The 23,025-nt window shown below is 40.3% G+C and overlaps 1 protein-coding gene across 1 annotated transcript; it reads left to right on the top strand.

Annotated features, from left to right (window-relative positions):
• The first annotated feature begins 2,454 nt into the window (after window positions 1-2,454).
• Window positions 2,455-19,824, top strand: LOC129774055 (apolipophorins). The gene is made up of 10 exons (XM_055777752.1): window positions 2,455-2,755; window positions 9,196-9,222; window positions 9,282-9,805; window positions 9,869-12,856; window positions 12,916-13,406; window positions 13,465-13,594; window positions 13,653-18,962; window positions 19,020-19,152; window positions 19,218-19,546; window positions 19,612-19,824. Exons 1-10 carry the CDS (start codon window positions 2,680-2,682, stop codon window positions 19,636-19,638), a joined length of 10,035 nt encoding a protein of 3,344 aa, XP_055633727.1. The 5' UTR covers window positions 2,455-2,679; the 3' UTR covers window positions 19,639-19,824.
• The last annotated feature ends 3,201 nt before the right edge of the window (window positions 19,825-23,025 follow it).

Raw genomic sequence — 23,025 nt, 5'->3', positions numbered from 1 at the left:
AGGGACTAGGAATTATTATCCAAACCCCATGCAATGTTTTAAGTGTTACCGCTTTGGGCACACAACAAAACGGTGCAGACGAAATACTCCACTCTGCAAAAACTGTGGAAAAGAACACAAAATAAATATTTCCGGAAACAAAATTTGTAAATCCCCTGAATTTTGCGTCAACTGTAAGGGTGATCATACCTCATCCAACAGGACGTGCCCAATATGGGTAAGAGAAAACAACATAACCAGAATAAGAGTAGATGAGGGAATATCTCACAACGAAGCTAGGAAAAAGTATGACCTCCAGAACAATGGAATAACCTATTCCAGTGTGCTGCAGGACAGACTTAATACCATTCAAACAACAGTAGATGGCTGCACTCAATGCAAATGCCAATGTAATTCCGCTAGACCCAATCAGGATAATAGCCAATCCATTACTTCAGGCAATGAAACGGAAAGCTCGATAGATGAATCTGAAGAAGATTCCGAAGAATCAGAAGAAGAAGAAATGGAGGAACCAAAGAATATAGAATCTGAAGAGGATAGACAGGACATGCAAACCGAAGAGGAATCAGATAATCCAATGGAATACATTGAAATTAGGAATAAAAATAAAAGGAAAATCTCGAACAAAGGAATATCTTCTGAAGAACATAAGTCTTCTGATGAGGAAAACAAGCAAACCAAAGAAGTCCAACGGAAACGGACAAGGAACGAACAAACAAATCAAATAAATGGAAGAAACAACACACACACACACCAACAATAAACACCCACATAACAACAATCAACAATCACATGCTAACACTCTAAACCACTCCACTCCAAATAAAAATAACACTAACTAAAAAATACACACACCAGGAAAGTTTCCAGCCCTCCAAAGGGTAATAATAAAAACAAATAAATTATTACTTCTATTACATAATTTTAACCTTTAATCTGCAGCATTTTTATATCAATCAACATTATTTTAGTTAAACCGAACGGCCCGGAGTTGCCGTCCACCTTATTCTTGAGGGAGGTAGGATGGACGGCGGCTCCAGCCCTCGATCTCTTGATACTATTTACCATACTTTTCATAAAATAATTCATTAATCGAAAGACCTGGAGTCACCTTCCGCCTTATTCAAGAGAGATGGGACGGAGGGCGGTCTTCAGGCTTTCACTTATTCATATTATATTTAATCGGATTATTTCTTTAAATAACTTTCATAATCGTAGGACCGGAAACCGACTCTCACCTTATTTTTGAAATGGTAGGGTGAGCGGCGGTTCCTAGTCTAATATTATATTTTCTCTAAAGGCCGGGAGTTGTCCTCCATTTCACTCAGTAGGATTGATGGCGAAGACTCACGGTGGAACACATATTAATCACATGCCCTAAATTTAATGCTTCAAGAATAAAGTTTCAGGTTGCAGACACCATAAGGACAGCACTATCGGACGACGCCGTCGAGCAAAAAAGGACCATCGAGTTCCTAAAGGATACAGGTTTATTCGATCAGATCTAATGTCAAATTACTAAATCTACCTATACTGATAAAACTACGTTTGTTTTCTCTTCTAATTTCAGCAAAAGATGAGCAGGTTTTTTACGCCCTTTTTAGAAGCGAGCTCGTCAAGCACACTAAAAGGGGCTTTTTCCCTGCTCCATTTGTTTGGTTGTGTTTTTGGCCCCAGAGCCGTGTAGGGTGCGGCGATACGACATATGACATACATCCATAGCGGTTACTAGGACTGAGTCGAGCGAGAATAACGAATTTTGCAATAGTTTTTCTTAGTTTTCCTTTAGTTAAATTTCCCGCCCTCAAGGGCAAGAGACGAATGAACTCTCAGAGTTTAAAGTCTCTCTAATTCAATACCTTCCTTCCTTCCTATAATGTACAGCGTAGTTATACGTCAACAATGACAACTACTTCACCCGCAACTGAAGCAGCCTACGGCAATAATTTTTACGAAAACCACGGAGATCTTATTCAAAATTACAATAAATTTCCAGCAACTTCCCTTGCAACTAAGAGGAACGACACACATTCTTACAATTTACTTAGGATTACGTATGTGGTGATCGCATCTCACGAAAAGATCCTCATCAACTCGTATCGATTGACACTTGCACGTTGTCAATGTTGTATGCACCTAACAAGATGATCGATACAGAGAGAGAGAGCATTAGCATAATGCGACCCAACCTGAACCCGCCCATTTGTACCGATAACGTTCCAGTGTCCGTGTACGGGCAAGTGATAATCCTCTATGCACTGATAGCAGCAGCGCACCGAGCGCATGGTGGTATCACTTAAAATATGCTCCGGGCCAGAGGTAACCGATACGGATAGGATTTGGATGCATGTGTGTGTACGTACCCTGCGATGAGATAGCGGCAGCACGTTGGTGTGGTGGCAGTTAAGTACGGGTGACGGGCAGAGTTCTATATAAATCTGTCGGACTATAAATTGAAACAGTCATTCTCCGCATGAACCCTCCCAGGGACGTGGACCATCGAGTGCGATCGAGAGCGAACAGTGATCGTTGTATTCTCATCATAGGTCCTGCGTCAGCAGAGAGGACCTTCCTACTTTCATCCCAGTGATAATTCCTGATATTTGAAACTGAGTGTGAGAATTCAGAATATAGAAGCTGAGTGAGAGGGCTAGAGAAGAGGCATAAGTGACCGCCACGATGTGGGTCCTTAGGGCAAAAAATCTGTTGTGCAGTTTTGTGATATCGTTTGTACTGTGCCAAAGTATTTCCGCAGGTATGTGAGTTCCAACTCCACAGTTCAAATTTATTATCCATCGACTGCTATGAGAACAAGTGCAATACCGGCAAATGAACTCTTCCGGAAAGAATGGAATATGTAATTCTACGTTTTGTTTTTGATGCATACCACAAGAAACCAAGAGTTGGGCGATCGTGATGTGTGAACCAATTTAGCAATTTAGTCAATGGAGGGTGTATGATAATACCGGCTCATTTTGAAGCAACACGGGATGCTCAACGCCGGATAGATTGATGTTTTGTTGTGTTTTTGCGTCTAATACTGTACGAACTGCAAGTGTGTGATAAGCTGGAAAGTTCCACAAGTGTCCACGTGGATGCTGGAAGCAGAAATTGAAAGTTTCAACCGGAGCGCATCACATTGCTTTTTATGATCTTCATTTTCATTTTGGTTTCAAGCCATAATCCACCCAAGGCGAATAAATGATGATTGACAGGCTTATTTTTGTTTCCCATCACCACCGGGCGGAACCAGTCAGCGGCGGTGGGAATGCTAAACACAACGAAGCTTCTGGAATTTGTTGTGCAGTTTACGGGTTGGAAAATAGAACAAAAACATCAAACTCAGTTTAGCGCTCACTAGATCTGTGATACTGCTGATGGCAGGGAGATAAGCCAGGGAAGCTTGTTGACTAAATTAATGCTAGTTTTTTTCTGAGTTGAACCATGAACCCGGTTCTAGTAAACGATGCAAAAAAAATTATAAACATATAAATCAACAAACGTTTCAAAACTATTCTTCGCTTTCTAGTAGTGTCGTTGAGATATAGTTTTAGCAACACTGTGTTCAAATGTATGCGCATTTTATTGCTTGCTTAATAAACTTCACTGTGACAAGCAATAAAATGCCTTATATAAAGTTCTTATCCGATGAGTGACAACCGATTGCAAAATTTTTAATTTCATTGAGTACTAGGCTTTCACCTAACAAATGGTCAGTTAACCATCTTGAAACAGGTAACTGTTTAGCTTTCTAATGATAAGATGATCACACAACCGGATTCAAGTCATGATACAAATATAAGGAAAATATAAAAAACAAACCAGAAGTTAGGAATGAATGAAAATAAATACAACACTCTCTAAATTTTATAGAAACGCTAAAACTCAACAATTTCTCCGGAATAAAGAAACATTATTTTGTAAACGGTTAAAGTTTTCATGTGATTTTTTTTTAAATTTAAAATATAGTGTGCGCTTTTGGATTTTTATAAATTTGCGTGTTCTATTTCAACTCATTACACAAAGTGTGTCAACCAAATAAACACAAAATAATTAGCACAATAGAGGTTGCGATGGTTTCTTTCGATAGTGAGGATTGATTATGTAATTTTATAGAACGAAAATCGTTTCATATAAAATATAGGGGAGATTTAACAAAATAACTGTAAAATGCAAAAATTCAAGCATAGTTCTTGATATTAATCACTTTCGTGTACAACATTAGCTTGTCAAATTATGACCACGTTTATTCAAAACCAAAATCCCTAATTATGACCACAGAAATTCAAGTAACTAGGCAATCGTGCAATCAATAGAAGAATGCTGTTTATCCCTGAGTTACGGATTCTAAGTGAAAGCATCCTGTTTGCAGTGATACATAAGTGACATTTTATCGCCATTTTGGGAATATATGAAATATCGTGACGACAAAACATTCTCCGGAATAAACCACAAATCAACGGACTTATGCATTGCTATGCATTTCTTCAAAATGAACAAAATGCTATGCACCTAATCGCTTCACCAATAACCAGAAGAAGTAATAATTCTAAGGAACACTGTCCAGCGAAATTGTTGGGAGAGGTAACCTATCCCTATTGAAATACAGAAGAACCTCGATTATCCACGATGCGGATACTTCGTTCGCACACCGGAGCAATAAGCAACTAGCAACTATCAACATGCAATAAGCAATTTTATCGCCAATGGGATTTTCCATTCAATTTTTGTTGATCTCATACACCGCAATACGATATCGCTATCGCCATTGTAGAGCAACGCATACGTGCCAATTGAAGAGCAACTTATCGCCCATAATTTGGTAAATTTCGTTCATTAAGCAGATTGTTTGCATAATGTCAGGCGTCTTTATTGGTTTGGCATACGATGCACAACAAAATATGTTGCCTGTTGCATATTGCGTATTGCAGCTTACTAGTTGCTTATTGCTTCGTAGTGCGAGCCGCCTTAGAGTTTCAAAACTGCCAAAATTCGAAATCTCCAAAAAAAAGTGTACAAAGCTGAAAAATACTTTCATACTTTCACGACCACGGAATATTGTTTATGGTTATACCATTACTTCCTCGACTTTTTGCATTTAAATCTGCATAGAAAAAACACACGTCTTGTGGAGCTATTCAATAATCGATTCTTTGATTCTTTTTTTGCGTTTCAATCGATCAAACTGACGAGTACAGTGATAGTATTTCCTAATTCAGTGTTTCCAAGTTGGTTTTTCCAGTAGCTAGGCATTGTCGTTTCGCAAAATCACTTTGATCTGTCTCTGCATGATCAGCGGTCGGTTTATCTTTCAAATCGCTAGACTACTACGACATTTTTTGACAGAATAGTGTCCAGCATGTGTACTTTCGAATGAGTGGACACATGCTTTGGGAAATTTGGAAAATCGAAAAAAATTTTCGATGACAAATGACTTTAAAATGCATAAAACGTCAAGATCTGGGGTGGCATTGCGCATTTCGAAACCAGTAACTCGTTTCGAGAAAATTTGAACTCAAATGTAATTGGTTTTAGTATTATGTATCTTTTTCAAGTTAATATTTCCAGTGTACTAGATTTAGAGCAAAATTTGTCTCGTAGAGAAATGTAAAATTTTAGAGTTCGTATACAAAGCTAAGTCAAAGTGGTCGAAACGAACAAAAATCACTCGTTTCGAAATGCGCAATGTCACCTACAATTTGGTCGAAAATCGACCTTTTGAACTTAGCCTAAGTGGTCAAAAAATCAAAACTTTGAGTGCATTGAGGCAGCCCTAAATCATGTCCGATTGAGCTGAAACTTTGCACAGGTCATTTTTTGGGCCAATAAACAAAATGTAAAAGTCATCGAAATTTTTTTTTTCGATTTTTCTAATTTCCGTTACCACCAAGCGCGCTATTTAAAAAATATTTTTTCTTGAAAGTTGAGGGTTTTTTACATAAAATATCCAGAAATCAGAGAGGCTTTTTTTGTTGTTGAGTAATTATTTTTCTATGTTTCTTACCCAAAATTATTTTTTTACAAAAATGTATAACTTATCAAAATTGCGAAGAAATTGGATTGTAGTCGCATAGGTCTAGTCTAATCGCATGGGAATATGGTACGACTGAAAACATGTTAACTTCAAAAAACCATAACTCAAAACGACAAACAACACCTCTGTCGTTTTTGAATATGTTATGTAAAGCTTTTCAAGAAAAAATATGAAAAAATATGGTGCGCTCGGTCCCGAAACCATATAAACTATAAAAAAGAACAAATACAATCAATGATTAAGAAAATAAAATCCATTTCTCTCGTAAAAATAATATTTTTTCAAAGAATCGGTCTGAATCGGTCTAGTAGTTCAAAAGTTGGGAAAAAATTGACTTTTCGGACCGTTGGTTAGTTATCAATTTTACGATTGGTCCGAAATCATAACTTAAAAACTAAATAATGCCTTCTGACTTTTGGATATGTCATGTAAAAAAACCTCAGCTTTCAAGAAAAAATATTATAAAATATAGCGCCCCTGGTTCCGAGACCATGTAAACTATAAAAAACAAATGCAATCAATAATTGCGAAAACAAAACCTAATTTTTTGCAAGTATAACACTTTTTTAAAGAACACTGTTGGTATTTTTAGAGGAACGCTTCATTTTGATTTGTCAGACATCTGAATTGGTTCAGTAGTTCAGAAATTATGTTTTTTTGAAAAAGTCATTTTTTGGAAAAAGTTGATTTTTCGAATCACCCTGGAATGGAAATGGGTACACTAATGAAAAAAAAAAAAAATACGGGTATAATATATATCACTTTTCACGGAATTCTGAGAATCACTATATCGGTTTGGCATGGAATGGCTGCAAATATATTCCGGTAATTTGTGTTTTAACCTCTTCGCGTACGATTTAATTATCAAAAGAGCGGGCCAAATGCAAGCGGTTCGATGGGTCACGCATCAAGTCATTTCACTACTCTTCTAAGCGTATTAGCGCCTTGTGGTATGCAACCGCACCACGAGAGAGACTCGATATTGCACGTTTTGGCACATTCATTTCACATTGAGTGAGACTCGATGTTGTACGTGAAAGGGTTAAAGAGAGAATTACTTATCATTTAAAAAAAATGTTTACTTCGCCTCAAAAAATGCACCTTCTGGAGCAATAAACTTTTTCCAACGAACCATCCAGTCATCGAAACAGTTCTTAAAGCTATATTCAAGAATTGCAATAATTTCTGTTTCGAAATTAGGAAACAGTCACACGGGTTCCTATATGTGGAGTGGGGCGCTTGTTCAACCACTACCGCGTGTCATTTTTGGTCAAAAATAAGTTCACAATGATCGAGTAATGCGTGGTGAAAAATCCAAATTTCTCTCACAAACGTCTCATAACGACCATACTCTTTATTGGCCGTTTGGCCATCCGGAAGGAATTCCGAATAAACAACACCCCGAATATCGAAGAAAACAGTCAGCATTACTATCAATCTTGATCGAATTTGACATGATTTTTTTCGGTTCAGACTCGTTTGTAGCGGTCCATGCAGATGAGTATTGACTCGTTTGCGTGTCATACTCGTACACCCATCTATTGCCATTAGTTATCATATGTTGGATGAACGTGGGATCAGAATCTAATCGTTCAAGTATATCTTTAGCCACTTGATTACGATGAAATTTCGAGAAAGTTGAGCTCTTTTGGCATTGGTCGTGTTGCTACTTTTATCATGCTCAAATAATCAACAAGATATGACGAATGGTCTGGTGAGAGATAGTTAATTCACGGGCTAGCTCTCTCAAACTTAAACGACGATTTCAGAGCACCATTCCTTTTATTGTGTCGATGTTTTCATCAGTTGAAGAGGGAGTTGAAGAGAACGATCATCCGACCATCACGTGGCAAACCGCTCATCTCTTCTCGGCCTAGTTTAAAAGCCTCATACCATTCATACACCCGTGTTTTCGACATAGTTGATTTTAAAGTTGGTACTACTGTCAGTGGTCGTAATGTCAATTCTGAGCGCGATCTGTCATTTAGTTCGTTTACAGCGTCATTAAGAACAAATTATTTTTTTTTACTTGGCGGAGGTCAGTTAAGTTGATGTATTCTGCAACATTTTCCATTTTTTTTTTTGCAACACAAAATTTCACACAATATCTTTGACCAATAGAATTATCCATATGAAAAATTGCCGAGTAAAAAAAATTATGCTTCTTGAATATAGCTTTAAAAACTGTAACTTGTTCTAAATGACGCTGCAAACGAGCTAAATTGCAGATCGCGCTCAGAATTGACATTATGGGTAGAACCAACTTTCAAAAAATTGAAAAATGTTCAACGGGAAGATTCAAAATTACAAATTCCCGGAATATATTTGACAGAATGTAGAATACATTTCGTCGATCTATGCAAACACAGAGAACTTGAAGCTAAAATATACGGTTTGATGTGAAATAACTTATCAAGTTCAGGAATATGATTCACAATGTTACAATAGACATCTACACGTACCGTCCATGGAATAAATAGAGAAATATCAGTTCAAAGTTGTGCGCCAAACATAATCACCCAACAAACAATAAGATTATTCCTAATTATTTTGCGTAAACTATGGGTTGCCCAATTAAAACTGGGGTATTTTCATTGAAACAACTCTCATCAAAATCATTTTCAAAAAATAGTCAGATTATAATGAATTTCCGTATGATTCGTACTTTTATACTTTGAATAACCTTTCAAAACAAATGTTGAAAGCTACCTGAAAATTTTCACGATTCCACTAATCATCTTTAACTTTGTAATCCTAAATTTTCCGTTCAACGATCCCTGTTTTATACTATCACTTACCCGACACCCGGTGGTACTTCCCAACGCTCTGCATTTCAAGTTCAAGATTACAACCACATGTGGCTGTAAAGTATCACTATCGCATCGAGTAATGGTTTCGATACCCCCTGAACTGACCCATGCAGAGATAATGTCTGAGTTCAAAATTCACACAAACCAATGAAATGAAATGTGTTGATAGTGACTCAGCGATACTGCATACTGTTCGGCGAATATGTTTTATGTAATCTTAATGTTCCGACGTCCGTTCCAAGTGATACCGCACAGCGGGCGGAGGCTTTTGTTTACGCAACCTCGTTGTCGATGCACCTGTACAGAATAATAATTTGTATCTTTCTTTCGATCCGTCTTCTTCCTTCATAGCATCCTGCAAGAGTGGCTGCCCGACACGTAAGTACCAGTTCCCCGAAATCCAAAACTCGTTCACCATAGATCTTTTATACCAACAGCAAACAAATCGTCCAAATACCAGTTCCTACCGGGCAATGTCTACAGCTACGATCTGGACAGCTATGTGCAGGTTCAGTTGACGGCGGAGGAAGTCGACGCCCAACAAACCACCCTCAAGGTCGAAGGCAAGGTTGAAGTTTACGCCGGAGAGAACTGCCAGTACACACTGAAAGTACTATCCCTGACAACCTATGCCCCTGATGGCAAGAAATCGAACCACAACAATGACGTCAACAAACCTGTTCAGTTCACGCTTTCCAACGATGAGCTGCTGCCAGAGATCTGTGCCGAAGCAAGCGATTCAGACTTTTCTCTGAACGTTAAGCGTGGTATAATTTCTCTGCTTCAATCGGCCGAAGGAAAGTCTTATGAAACGGATGTGTTCGGTGTGTGCCCAACTTCCTTCTCCAACTACGGAAGTGGGGATACCGTTGTTGTAAGCAAAAATCGTGATCTTCTGGGATGTGGCTACCGCCAATCATTCAGTAGCAGTTTGCTGACCAGCATCGTCAACCCGAAAGCTGTAAGTATCGATCACATTTGATTTATCCAACCGATTGATAGAAGTCACGTTTTGCCCAATTAGGCTATCAAATCATCGCCATTGCTTAACAGCAACTATAACAGTCAGCAAACTATCAAAAAAGGAATTTTGGAATCCGTGAAGCTCACCGAGGAGTATCAATATGTTCCCTTTGCAAAGCTCAACTCGGGTGCCTTGGCTAAAGTAACGACCAAGGTTACCAACACCGGTACGAAGCAGGCAGGTGCTCCGGCTTTGAAGGCGGGATCTCCCCGCTCGATCATCTTCGAGAATCCTCAACCTGACTCACAAAGCAATTTGGAAACAATCAAACAGGAACTGAAGGTGGTTCTCGATTCCTACAACAATAACAACGTGGGCAAACTAACCGCCGCTCAGTTCAAAGAGCTAATCCACTTGATGCGTTTTTCCAAAAAAGATGATCTCCTTTCGTTGTACCAACAGGTGAAAGCCGGTACTGCTCATTCCAATCAAGCTCTCGCGCGCAAGGTATACTTCGACGCCATTTTTAGAGTTGGAACTGGTGCCGCTGTTGAAGCATTAGCTAACCTTTACAAAAACAAAGAAATCACCGATCCGCAAGAAAAGAGGTTGCTGTTCGTGTCTCTGAATCTCGTCAACTCGCTAAATAAGCCTGCCCTGAAGGCTGCATTACAATTGCTCGATAATGGAGCGTCTCGTGAGACATACCTCGGTGTCGGATCACTGGTCAACAAGTACTGTCAAAAATACAAATGTGAAACGGCGGATATCAAGGAAGTCTCGGACAAATTTGCATCCAAGCTTGGAAAGTGCCAACCAGCCAATCGCGGTGAGGAAGATATCATTGTTGCAGTCCTCAAGGGAATCAAAAACTCTAACAATTTGGTAGCTCCCTTGCTAGACAAAGTGGTCCAATGTGCGTCAGACAAATCCTCGGCACGAATTCGTGTCGCCGCTCTTCAGGCCTTCCCAGCAGCCTCTTGCAACAAGAAGGTTGTAAATTCCGCTCTTGGTTATCTTAAAAACACTAACGAAGATTCAGAGATTCGTCTCCAAGCTTATCTATCACTGATTGAATGTCCATCAGCAGCTGTTGCTAACGAAATAAAGGCTTTACTGGACAATGAAAAAGTTTACCAAGTTGGATCTTTCATCACCTCCCACCTGGCCAGTCTACGATCTTCTGCTGATTACACGCGAGAAGCGGCACGTCAACATTTAGGAAATATTCGTACAACCAACAAATTCCCCTTCGACTCTCGCCGGTACTCCTTCAACCGTGAGTTCTCATACGCTGTTGAGTCCCTAGGACTGGGAGCGAGTGTAGATACCAGCGTTATCTATTCTCAGAAAAGTTTCGTACCGAAATCAGCTGCTCTGAACTTCACCACTGAGATGTTTGGAAATGCATTTAACCTGCTAGAGATTGAAGGTCGACAGGATAATCTGGATCGCGCTATTGAACACTACTTCGGACCTAAGGGTATATTCCGGGGAGTGGATCTACAGAAAGCATTCGACACCCTGAAGGACCAGTACTCCAAACTTTCCCAGAAAGCCCAAAGTCGGTTCCGACGTGGTCTTAAAGAAGATCTAAGGGCTTTTGCAAAAGGAGTGAACATGCGAAACGATGCCTTAGAGGACTTCAACCTCGATGTGTCGGTGAAAGCCTTCGGTTCGGAACTGCTTTTCCTGAGCGCCAACGAAAATCTGCCAAGCACAGCGGAAGAGTTCCTGGACAAGGCGTTGGAATGTTTGGACAAGTTTTTGGAAGGTGCCAAGAAATTCGACCACGTTTTTGAGCAACACATACTGCATATCGATGAGGATGTTGTGTATCCAACCGCTGCTGGATTGCCATTGAAATATTCTCTCGAAAGCACTGGCGCTTTACGTCTAGAAACCAGTTTTGAAGCTGACTTGTTGAATATTGTGAAGGATTACAAGAATGCAAAGTTCAACCTAAAACTGGTTCCAAGCGGTAACTTCGAACTGGCAGGAACACTGAGTGTTGATGCTTTTACTGTTAGCACCGGTCTCCAACTATCCGGAACATTCCATACTGCCACCGGTAGTGCCGTTAGCTTCGCCCTGCTGGATGACGGAAAGTCCTATGATCTCACTGTTGAGTCACTGTTCAAAAAGCAGGAACTGCTTAGTTTCAACAGTAAACTTGTCTTTGTTACTCGTGAACGTGGAAACCAACTTATATCTATTCCACTCAAGAAAAATCAACAGGCAAAGGAATTCAAAGAATGCTTCGATAATCTTTATCCGATTATTGGAGTCACTGTTTGTGCTTCGGCTGGTCAGAAACAGATCCCCGGAAAAGCTTTGCCTCCACTGGATGGGGAATACCACACGGAACTATTTTTGGAAGTTGATCCAAAATATCATTTTACCGGAAAGTACGATGATTCAGATAAGCAACATCAGAGCCTTCTGTTGACTTTTGATACACCTGAAACGGAAAAGAAGCGCACCACAAGTCTGAAACTGGAAAGTTACTTCAAGGGCGATGCATACGTAAAGGCTACTTTGCTATCCCCATTACGAAATGTCGACTTGACCATTGGATTAAACAACAACGAGAAAGAAGCTTCATTATACGCTCTTGCCCATAATGGACCTGATGAGTACTTGGCGAAGGTGGGCTTCGAGAAGGGTGGATCGGCGGACAAACAGGAATACACACCAATTTTCACGGTGAAATCTCCCAGTGGTGACGCTCAGGTGTCGAAAGTAGTTCAGACTACAGGTAAAATTGTAGTCGAAAAAGGCGAAGGCGGCGCGACGAAATATAACCTTGAGAACATTGAATGGACTAGCCCTTACGCACCCAAGACAACCATCAACGGCTTGGTTACCCAGAATGGAGCCAACTTCGATGCAGATTTAGCCGTGACTGTTGATGCTAGCAAACACAACGTCAAGGGACATCTTGATTTCAGCCCCAAGCACATCAACTTCGATCTAGAGAAGAAAACTGATGGCGATGCCAACAAGAACTTCAAAGTGGACCTTGCTCTCGCTTACTCGGAAAACTCGGTAATTTGTTTCTTTTTGCCATTGAATGCCATTTCCACTTATTGAAAATTTCCCTTCAGTTCAAGAATGTGTTCATCTTCGCCGCCGGTAAGGACTACAACAACCCAACTAATCGTTACGAATTGAACCAAAATGCAGAATTTGAGATTGAAGACAAGAAGCTGCAATCGCTGAAACTGGCGACCAAAGTACAATTGCAGAAGCAGCTTATTCGGCTGGACTTTGCTACTAGCAAAAATCAATTCAAGCTGGACGGAGAGTACGGTTACGACAAATACAAAGCAGCTGCTAATGTTGACGCCAAATATAACGAAAGAACTGCTGGAGATTACGACGTAACGGTTGGAGGAACTCTGAACAAACATTTCTTCAAAGTCACATCGAAACGCGTCATCGATTCTGCCAAGAGCAAATTCCAAAATCGTCTCACGGCTAGCACCGGTACTAAGATTGAAGTAAACGGTGTTGCATCCAATAAGTTCAGCGAACATGAAGGCGAACTTAATCTTGATGGTTTGTTCATCGCTGTTGACAAGGCTGATCCCTACAAGTAAGTGCCAATATCAGACCTGCATTATGTCCATTATCAAAACAATTATCTTCGATAGGATGACTCTGGTTCTTCAGGTGAATCCATCGAGTGTGCTCTCAAATGCCAAAATCTTGGTTGGAAAAGATGAATTTGCAACGTATGATTTAAAATTGGACCGTACAGAGCATTCCAACGGCAAATTTAACGTAATACCAGTTAGTTGTATCTTGTACGACGTCATATTAAATTCTTTTCTTTTTACAGTTCGCCGTCAAAGATTTCCTCGACGGAAACAGCGAATTCAAAGCCACTAAAGGACAAGGTGATGGAACCGCACTGATAACCTTGCTGAAGCAGAACCGCAAGCTGAAGCTGGACACAAAGTTCAAACTTATCGCGCCGGTGTTCAATGTCGCCACGGATTTCTACTACGACTTTGAAAAGGACAATGCCAAGAAGATCCATTTCGATACCCAGAATAAAAGAACCAAGGATAGCATCGACAGCAAAAATAAACTCGAAATCTTTTCAGAAAAATACGAATTCAATGTCCAAGGCCAACAGACCGGACAACTTACGGATGGAAGTGTGAACGGAAAATTCTCGTTACTTCTGCCAACCGGTCGATTGCTGTCTGGTGACTTCAAACGAGAAATTGACGGTAAGAATGAGAAGAAGAGCACCGGTAACATTGCTGCCAACCTCTTCGACAAATTGCCAAGTGGCAAACAACAAAGCCTCGAATTGACCGGTAGCATGAAGGATGGTGATTTCAAGGCACGATTCTTCGATATGCTCCACAATTTTAAGTATACCAACTTTGAAGGAAAGGATCTAGATTTGCACTTGGATACCAAACATTTGCCAGCCGGCCACTTCAAGAGTGCTGCATTCCATCTCAAAGTGCAGGGATCGCTGGTGCCACAAGCGACTGAGGTTACATTTGATCTAGATGAGTACTGCGATGAACACGCTGTCTACCGCGTTGGTGGTAAATATGGTGCCGACTTCGATGGATCGCTCAGTGGCAACTACCACGTTGGAAAGCCAGGAAAAGCTCACACACACGAACTTAAAGCTAAAGTGAACATTCCACAAGGCCCAGTGAAAAATCTTGCCTTAGAATCGAAGGGCAGCTACCTGGAACCAGAAAGCGATAATGGACTGTACGAATTCGAATACGCGGGTACTTTAGGCTACAGCGAAAAGCTAATTTCACTGTCAACGAACGCCAAGGGAAATGAAAACCACGGAACCGGAAGTCTAAAACTCAGCCTGCCAGATGTCGATCCATTTGCTGCCGATGTGTCTTACAATTGCGAAGGTAAGAGTGATGGTCCAGTTTCAACTAAGGGAACCCTGAAGGTGAACTATGGAAAGGATAAGCATATTGAGTTCACCGGAGATGCCAAGGCTCTCGGTGCTGATGATGTTTCGGTTCACGCAACATTCAAATCCGACTTCGATAACGCAAAGAATGTTGAATTCACCTTCAAGCATGTCAAGTCCGGTGATCATGCTTACCACACCAAGCTAAACCTGGTAGCAGACGAGAAGACCTATAATGTGGACAACGCAGTCATTCTATCCGAATCAAGCCCATCAATCGATTTCAATCTTGTGTACCCAGGCAAGAATGTTAAAGTCTACGGAGCGTACAAAGTTTTGAGTGACCGTGCATTCAAAGTGGAGACGAAGGTACTCAACATGGGTGACTTCAATCTGGACGCCAATGTAGAAGCAAACTACCAGAGCTATGAAACTTTCTATGTGAAAGCGTTTGTTGACGCTCCTAAGCTGAACGCGAACAAGCTGAGCGCAGAAATCAACGCCAAACCAGGAAGCAGCGGTAAAGGCGTTGAATTCCAGGCTTCTTCAGACGGTAAGAACATTCTGAGTGGGTATGCCGATTATTCCGTCAAGGAACAAGGCAAAAGTACTATTCTGGAAGGACAAGGAAATGTCAAACTGTATGACAAACAGCAGACAGCTACCTTCAAGCTGATTCGGGAAAAATTGCAAGACGCTGGCTATGCTTTCACTTTGGGTGGTTCGGTTGGTAAGAACAGCATTTCAACCGAGCTTCGTGTGAAGCCAAATGACTTCAAACTAAAGAACACCGTTTGCAACGAGAAGCAGCAGTGTACGAACGTAGAAATACAATCGAAGCTTGAACGCGTCGGGGATAAATTCGACCATGAAGCACTTGTATCGGTGGACTTACAGCAATTGGGTTACGCCCACGAGTTCGGATTAACCGCCAAAACAAGCGGCAATGGATTCACGTTTGATCACACCACCGATGTTCAACTGACCAAGAAGAAACAACCCAAGTATCAGTATCAATTGTATATTCATCCAAACAAAGCAGGAGCCAGTTTGGTGCTGCCTAGTCGTTCAGTGGTTGTCGAGGGAGTATTCCAGTACCCGAAAGAGAAGTTTGGTCAATTCGACAGTACCGTCTCCTTCTACCTAGACAAGAAGAATGCCCCGAACAACAAGGCCACCTTTGGATTCACTGGAGAAACCAAAATGCTGGGATCCACCGGTGTTAGTGGAAGTGGAGCTTTAAAATTCTCGCATCCTACCATTAAAGATCTCATGGTTAGCGCTGCCGGTGCACTAGATGGAGAAAAACAAACCGTTGACGGACGAGTTGAGCTGGACATTTTCAAGAACGCCAATGACAAAATTGTAGCATTTGCTAAATACGCCAACAGCGATCAAAGTTTCAAGGGATACAATGTTAGTTCAGAACTGGGCGTCTCGAGCAAGGGCCTTGGATTCAATTGTGGATTCAGTGGCCATTCCGCCCTCTCGTTGGCTGCCAAACAATTCAGCACTGCTGGCTCTATCAATCTTCCGTTCGAAGACTTTCGCCTCGAATCATTCCTATTTGCTAGCCCCGAGGAATTTGACTTCCTGCTGAAACGTTTCACCGAAGAAATTGTTCGATCTCATGGAGTCTATGACTCCAAGAAACATCACGCGGATCTAACAACGACCTTCCGATTCGCTCCGAATCGTCCGATTGTACTGCAATCAAACGTACATGGACTGTCATCCGCTAAATTCTCCCTCACCCAGGACAATATGCTCAACGTCGATGGAGCATTTTCGGTTGACAAAGCTGCCACTCTGAAGGTTGTTGGATTCGCAAAAGAACTATTGGATGCCAAGATTGCCCTTGATGCAAGTCACTTCCTAACTACAGAGTACAAGGTCGACGAAGCCAATGTCAAGAGCTTCCTGCAGGAGTTCAACAAACAATTGCAAGCTGATCTGGAAGCCTCGAAGGCCGAGTTGGAGAAGAAATATACACAATTTAGTGCTGATATCAATCAGGTATTCAACAACGTAATTGCGGCCCTTCCTGACTTCAGCAAATTCCAAGCAGATTACACCGAACAGCTGAAGAAAATACAGGAAGAAATTCTGCAAGACCCAACACTGAAACAGTTCGTGGAAAATATCGCGAAGTTATACGCTGCTGTGAATGAAATTGTTGGTAAGCTTTCTCAGGTTTATGCTGAAAATTTCAAAAAGATTTCTGCCATCGTCACTGATTTGGCTGGAAAACTGACCGAAACATTCAACAGCAAGATATTGCCCGTACTGAAAGATCTTTACAGTAAAATTGAAGCTTTCGTGTTCAATATCTACGAGGAAACGATCAAACTAGTAGTTGCTGTGTTTGAACGTACTGTTAAAGCACTGAAGGTATTCGAAGAAGACTTCAACAAGGTAGCCAAGAGTGTTTCGGAAATGTTCAAGAACTTCGCAATAACGTTCAACAAGTTCATCGCAACGCTCGACAAAGAATTAAAGGACTTGTACAAATCCATTCAAGAGTATTTTGATTCACTGGATCAACTTAAGGCGATCAAGGAAACACTCAAGGAATATTTTGAGGGTCTGGATCGTTACGCCTATCAGCTGCTGAAGGAATTGCTGACACTGGCCGAAGACTTGTACCCTGTTCCTGAGATCAAAGTGTTCACTTCTTCCGTTAACAAGTATATCACTAACAAACTGGAGAACAAACCTGTTAACGATGTCGAGGAGTTAAAGACTATCTTCGGAAATCTAGTGAAGGCCATTAATCACTTGTTCAACAAATTTGCTTCTACAGTGACAACTTCCCTGGAAGAACCTGGATTCTCAGGAAGCATTCCATCATTCGTAACTTTCAAACTAGTCCCATATGTCAGCAGCATTAAGTTTAGTCCATTGAACTATTTGCGCAACGAGAAGTTCTATTCCGTTCGTGATTTCCTATACCAGTTCCGTCCATACGCCTGGAATCCACTCGCTGTTCTGCCACCGTTCGAGATGCACGGTGAAATAGCTGACGGCAGTCATTTCTTCACCTTCGATGGTCGCCACTACACCTTCCCAGGAAGCTGCCAATACGTACTGGCATCGGATTTTGTCAACGGAAACTTTAGCATAGTCGCAAACGTAGAGAACGGAAAACTGAAATCTATTGCTTTGATCGACAAGGACACAATCGAGCTAAACGATAAAGGTGTGGTGACATTGAACGGAAAAACTACTGATCTACCCCTCCACAAAAACGACGTACATGCATGGAGACGTTTCTATACCGTGAATTTGCTGACCACCTATGGAGCAAGTGTGCTCTGTACCACCGATCTTCAGGTGTGTCACTTCACAGTCTCAGGTTTCTATCTTGGCAAACTCCGTGGATTGTTAGGTAATGGAAACTATGAACCATACGATGACTACACACTTCCAAATGGAAAAATATCTGAGAGCTCAACTGACTTCGCTAATAGCTACAAAACTGCCAAAACGTGTGCAGCAGTGGCCGATCCGGGTCACGCCACACATGAACACAGTAGCCCAGCTTGCTCAAAACTGTTCGGCACCGACAGCTCCCTTAAATATTGTTACTTCTTCAAGGACCAAACCAACTATCGTGAAGCCTGCGAGCATGCTGTGCATGGCGCGGAGAACCCCGAGGAGGCCGGCTGTAGCATAGCGTTTGCCTATGCTTCAGCTTGTCGCTTGGAACACATTCCGGTTAGTGTGCCAGCACAATGTCAGAAATGTTCAGTCGCTGGAAAGGACATCAGCGTGGGTGATCAGTTCAGTGTCAAGTCACCGCAGAAGCAGGCCGATGTGGTGTTGGTGGTAGACACTTCGTTAGGAAGTCTACTTGGTGAGCTGGTGCAAGCCACCATCACCGATCTCCGCAAAGAACTGCGAGCCAGTGGAATTCCTGATGTTCATGTGGTTGTCGTAGGTTATAACAGGAACCAAAAATACGTGAGCCTGTTCACTAGCGATGGAAAACTGGACTACACGGGCAAACTCGGACAGGTAGACGCTAGTGGACCAGAGAAATGCAAACCTTTGGTTACAGGAAACAGTGACGTCGACGAGGTGATCAAGAGTCTACACGAGTACAGCGAGAGAATTGCGGAAGACGTGGGAGCAACTACAGACGCTCGTGCCTTCCTAGACGCTCTACAGTATCCATTCCGTGCCACCGCCAGCAAATCGATTGTGATCATTCACTCCGACGACAGCGACAAAGTTCCAAATCCGGTATGATGATTGCTTATTTCGTGTGTGGTGGAAAATTTATTTAATATTTCATTACAGGCCCGAGCTGTCAAATCACTTCTAGCCACGCTGAACCTAAAGATACGGGGAATCGGACTGCATGTGGTGACACCGCTTACGAATCTGGGAATAGCCAACAGCAAGGATCAGAAGAAGGTGAAGGAAATTGTTGGTAAGTTAGACTAAATCGCAAATTCAGCGAACCATTTCTTTACCACATTTCGATCCTCCACACAGGGTTCAACTCGAAACAGGCATTCACTCTGGCCGATAGCAAGAAACGAACCAACATTGGATCAACTGAGCTGAAGAACAATCTGAAATACGACTCAGATTTACTGTACGAGTTGGTGTTGAAAAATGATGGCTACGTATTCGCTCTCCAAAATTTCAGCGGACTTAAGACTCCGAAAGATAAGAAAGCGTACATTTCAGTACTAACCTCGACGCTCGGTGACCACATAGCACGAACAGAGATTTCAAGCGATTGCGTGTGCTCACTGCGATCGGGTTTGCATCCGGAAGAATCTTGCGAAGCCAAGGAAACAAACTATTTGCCACCTGTGGTAAGTTATTTCTATCCGACACACAATATTTAACTTAATTATTTTTTTTCTCATTGCAATTGCAGAAGAAAGTTGGAGGTGCTAAAGGATAATGGTCGTTTAAATCTGCCGAAGTGGAGCTGATATCCACCAATATTTATTATACCAAAAAAACATCTCTGTATAGGAAAGAATCTTTATCATCCAATTTCCATTAACTGTTAATCTCAAACGGTATGTTCTCGTATTGTAGTACTTCACACGAAAGAGACAAAATAAATGAGTAACTATTTTTTTAATTCGTTAAACTGTGAACTCTCTTCAGCCGAAACATAGCTCAACTAAACCACATTAATTCAATCCACTCTCACGCATCGCATTGTTTTCTCATTGCCTGGACGCTGAAAGAATCAATTATTAATCGGATTCCTGTTAATTTATTAAGCATACATTTCATAACGACTATTTGTACAGCACCGAAAGGGCAGTGAAAAATGAACGAGAAATAATGCACCATGAGCGCTTAATGACAGCGAAGCGAAGCACGTTTTTGTTAATTTATTGATCCCGGTAACACCTTGTCGGTGACCGACCCGTTTCGTCCACACCAGAAGTGTCGCATTGACAGAGAAGTGCTGCCAGCGAGTCGAATGCAGAGAATCGTACATATTCCACCTAATGTTCTGTCAAAATTATTGGGAGAAATTTTATTTTGCTTTGTAAGTAATAAGAGTTCCATTTTAGGCATGAATAAAGTTCTATCGAAAAGTTTCATTTCATGTAACAAATTCCAAATCTTAATTCATGTACCTGTCTGAAAGTTTATGAAAGAACAACCAAAATCTTTGTTAAAGGTCATGATAATGAAAACATTGTCATGTTATTTTCATCTTCATTCATTCATTCATTCATTGTAGAGGGAAGTCTCCTTTTTAAATTCTACAACCAGTTCCTTTACGACCACATCATAAATTCTGGAACAATATTCAAACATTATTTCTGCTTTTCTTCAAAATTTCTAATCTATTCATTCTAGTCAGTCTGTACACTCTCGATTGAACCGTCCGCGTGAACGAATAATTTTAATTTTGGCTGGAAGCTGGTTCCATAGAATAATTGCTCGCACGAAGAATGAGTCTCTATAATGAGAAGCTTCTGGTACGCGTTCCTCCAAAAGTAGTAAGTTTTTCAAAAAGATAACAAGGGCCATGATAAATTATACTAAACAGGAAGATTATGTATCTGATTTTAAGAAAATTATAAAAAGAACATACGAGTAGTTAATGGTGAAGATGAAAAATTCGAGAAAACGTACTAATACCATATATCCATCAAACACACCCATTCAAAGAAATTCTCAATCTATCGAGAGCAGTTACACCCAAAGTTAATTTTCTGCACATGGTCTGGCATCCCAATTTATTACATTAAATGAGCCTAAAAATTACAGAAAATGTTCTACTCTCCAATACGTGTACATCATTTGCACCGTCAGCCAGTATACCCGGCAAACTTCGTCCCGTCTAAAATTTATTTTTCGTTATCACATCTTACTAAGCGCACCTTCATGGGTCCAATCGCAGAACCGTTCATTGATTGTCCTTCTAGTCTACCCTTCAAAATTAATTTTTACTATAAAATTTCAGTACTGCTACCAAAACTCGACATTATAATGTCAGATAATTTTCAGACACAATTTTCGTGCAAGACAAATACAAATAAAACACAAACTTCTGTGTTCATCCACTTGCCAATAACATGTATCTCCGTTACATGGAATAAATGTTTGATGCAGAAAATATGATAGAATGAAGACAGTCCTAAATCGGACAATTCCTTTCTCGAGCTTTGCTCTTGTCATCATATTCGGCGATTCATTTTTATTAATATAGATAGAAGACGATATAGGAGTGCGTTTTATCACATTAAAATCCATTTCCACTTTCGAACGAAGATCAATTTCGTTACTGCAAACATCAAAGGGACTAACAACGCTTGTCAATATCTAATTGTAGAACACATGCGAATTGAATTTTTCGAATTTTCCCATTTTCCTTCAGAGTTTTCTGAAAATTGTCATGTTTGGTTGGAATATGTTTGGATGAAATATGTGCATTATCTTTATCGGACCCCCTCTCCATTCTCGTACTCAAAAACCCTCACATCCCAAATTTGGCTCCATTTGCTTGATTAGTTCTCGAGGTATGCAGAAATTTGTGTTTCATTTGTATGGCAGCCCCCTCTTAGAGAAGGGGGAGGTGTCTCGAACTCTCATAAGAACCTTCACCACTTCAAAAACCCCTACATACCAATTTTCATGACAATCGGTTCGGTAGTTTCCGATTCCATAAGAATCAGACAGACAGACAAAAATCCATTTATATATATATATATATATATATATATATATATATATATATATATATATATATATATATATATATATATGTCGGATAGAAATAACTATATATATATATATATATATATATATATATATATATATATATATACTAGCTGACACGGCAAACTTCGTCTCGCCCAAAATTAATTTTTCGTGGTCACATCCACGTTCTCTTATTAAGCGCACGTTAATGGGTTCAATCGCAAAAATATTCATTGATTGATCTTTTAATTTACCCTTTAAAATTACCTTTTACTATAAAATTCCTAGTACTTCTACTTAACTCGTCATTACAAAATCAGATTATTTTCAGACACAATTCTCGTTCAAGATTTTTCAGCCACTTGCAAATAACATGTTTCTCCGTTACATGGAATAAATATTTGATACAGAAAATATGATAAAATAAAGACAGCCCTAAATCGGACAATTCCTTTCTAGAGTTTGCTCTTATCAATTCGGTGATCCATTTTTATTTATATATATATAGATATATATATAGATATATATATATATATATATATATATATATATATATATATATATATATATATATATATAAATCCATTTCCACTTTCGAACTAAGATAAGATAAGATAAGACTGATAACGCTTGTCAATATGTAATTGTAGAACATATGCGAATTGAATTTTTCAAACTTTTCCATTTTTTATGAGTTTTCCGAAAATTTTCAATTGTCAGGTTTGGTTGGAATATGTTTGGTTGAAATATGTGTATTATTTTTATGGGACCTCCTCTTCATTCCAGAGGAAGGAGGGGTGTCATACCATCATAGAAACATCGTATATTGTCAATATATGGCAACACTTAAACATATCTTGTGTTGTACTTATCGCATCGGGTCATACTATACGGCTATTTAAAGACGACAATCTGTGCTACAAGTGTCGTTTTGACAGTGTTGTGATTGTTCTTTTCAGTCTCAAGTTATAGCGCGTCTAAGATGGAGTCCACCAAGCGAGAAATTCGCCATATTTTACGTTTTTACTACCTGCGAGGTAAAACTGCAACGAAGGTGACCGAAAAATTCGTGTAGTTTATGGACCCGATACTGTAACGATTCGCACAGCACAGCGTT

This window comes from Toxorhynchites rutilus, chromosome 3, assembly GCF_029784135.1.
Source record: "Toxorhynchites rutilus septentrionalis strain SRP chromosome 3, ASM2978413v1, whole genome shotgun sequence".
Taxonomy (NCBI): domain Eukaryota; kingdom Metazoa; phylum Arthropoda; class Insecta; order Diptera; family Culicidae; genus Toxorhynchites; species Toxorhynchites rutilus.
The sequence above is the reverse complement of the archived record's forward strand: the minus strand, read 5'-3'. Positions and strand labels throughout refer to the sequence as shown.

Excerpts from the sequence above, each read along its gene's own strand:
- LOC129774055 (XM_055777752.1), top strand. The coding sequence starts at position 2,680 with ATGTGGGTCCTTAGGGCAAAAAATCTGTTGTGCAGTTTTGTGATATCG. Across the intron at positions 2,756-9,195 it reads GTGCCAAAGTATTTCCGCAG|CATCCTGCAAGAGTGGCTGC; the intron begins GTATGTGAGTTC and ends CTTCCTTCATAG. Across the intron at positions 19,547-19,611 it reads CAAACTATTTGCCACCTGTG|AAGAAAGTTGGAGGTGCTAA; the intron begins GTAAGTTATTTC and ends TTGCAATTGCAG.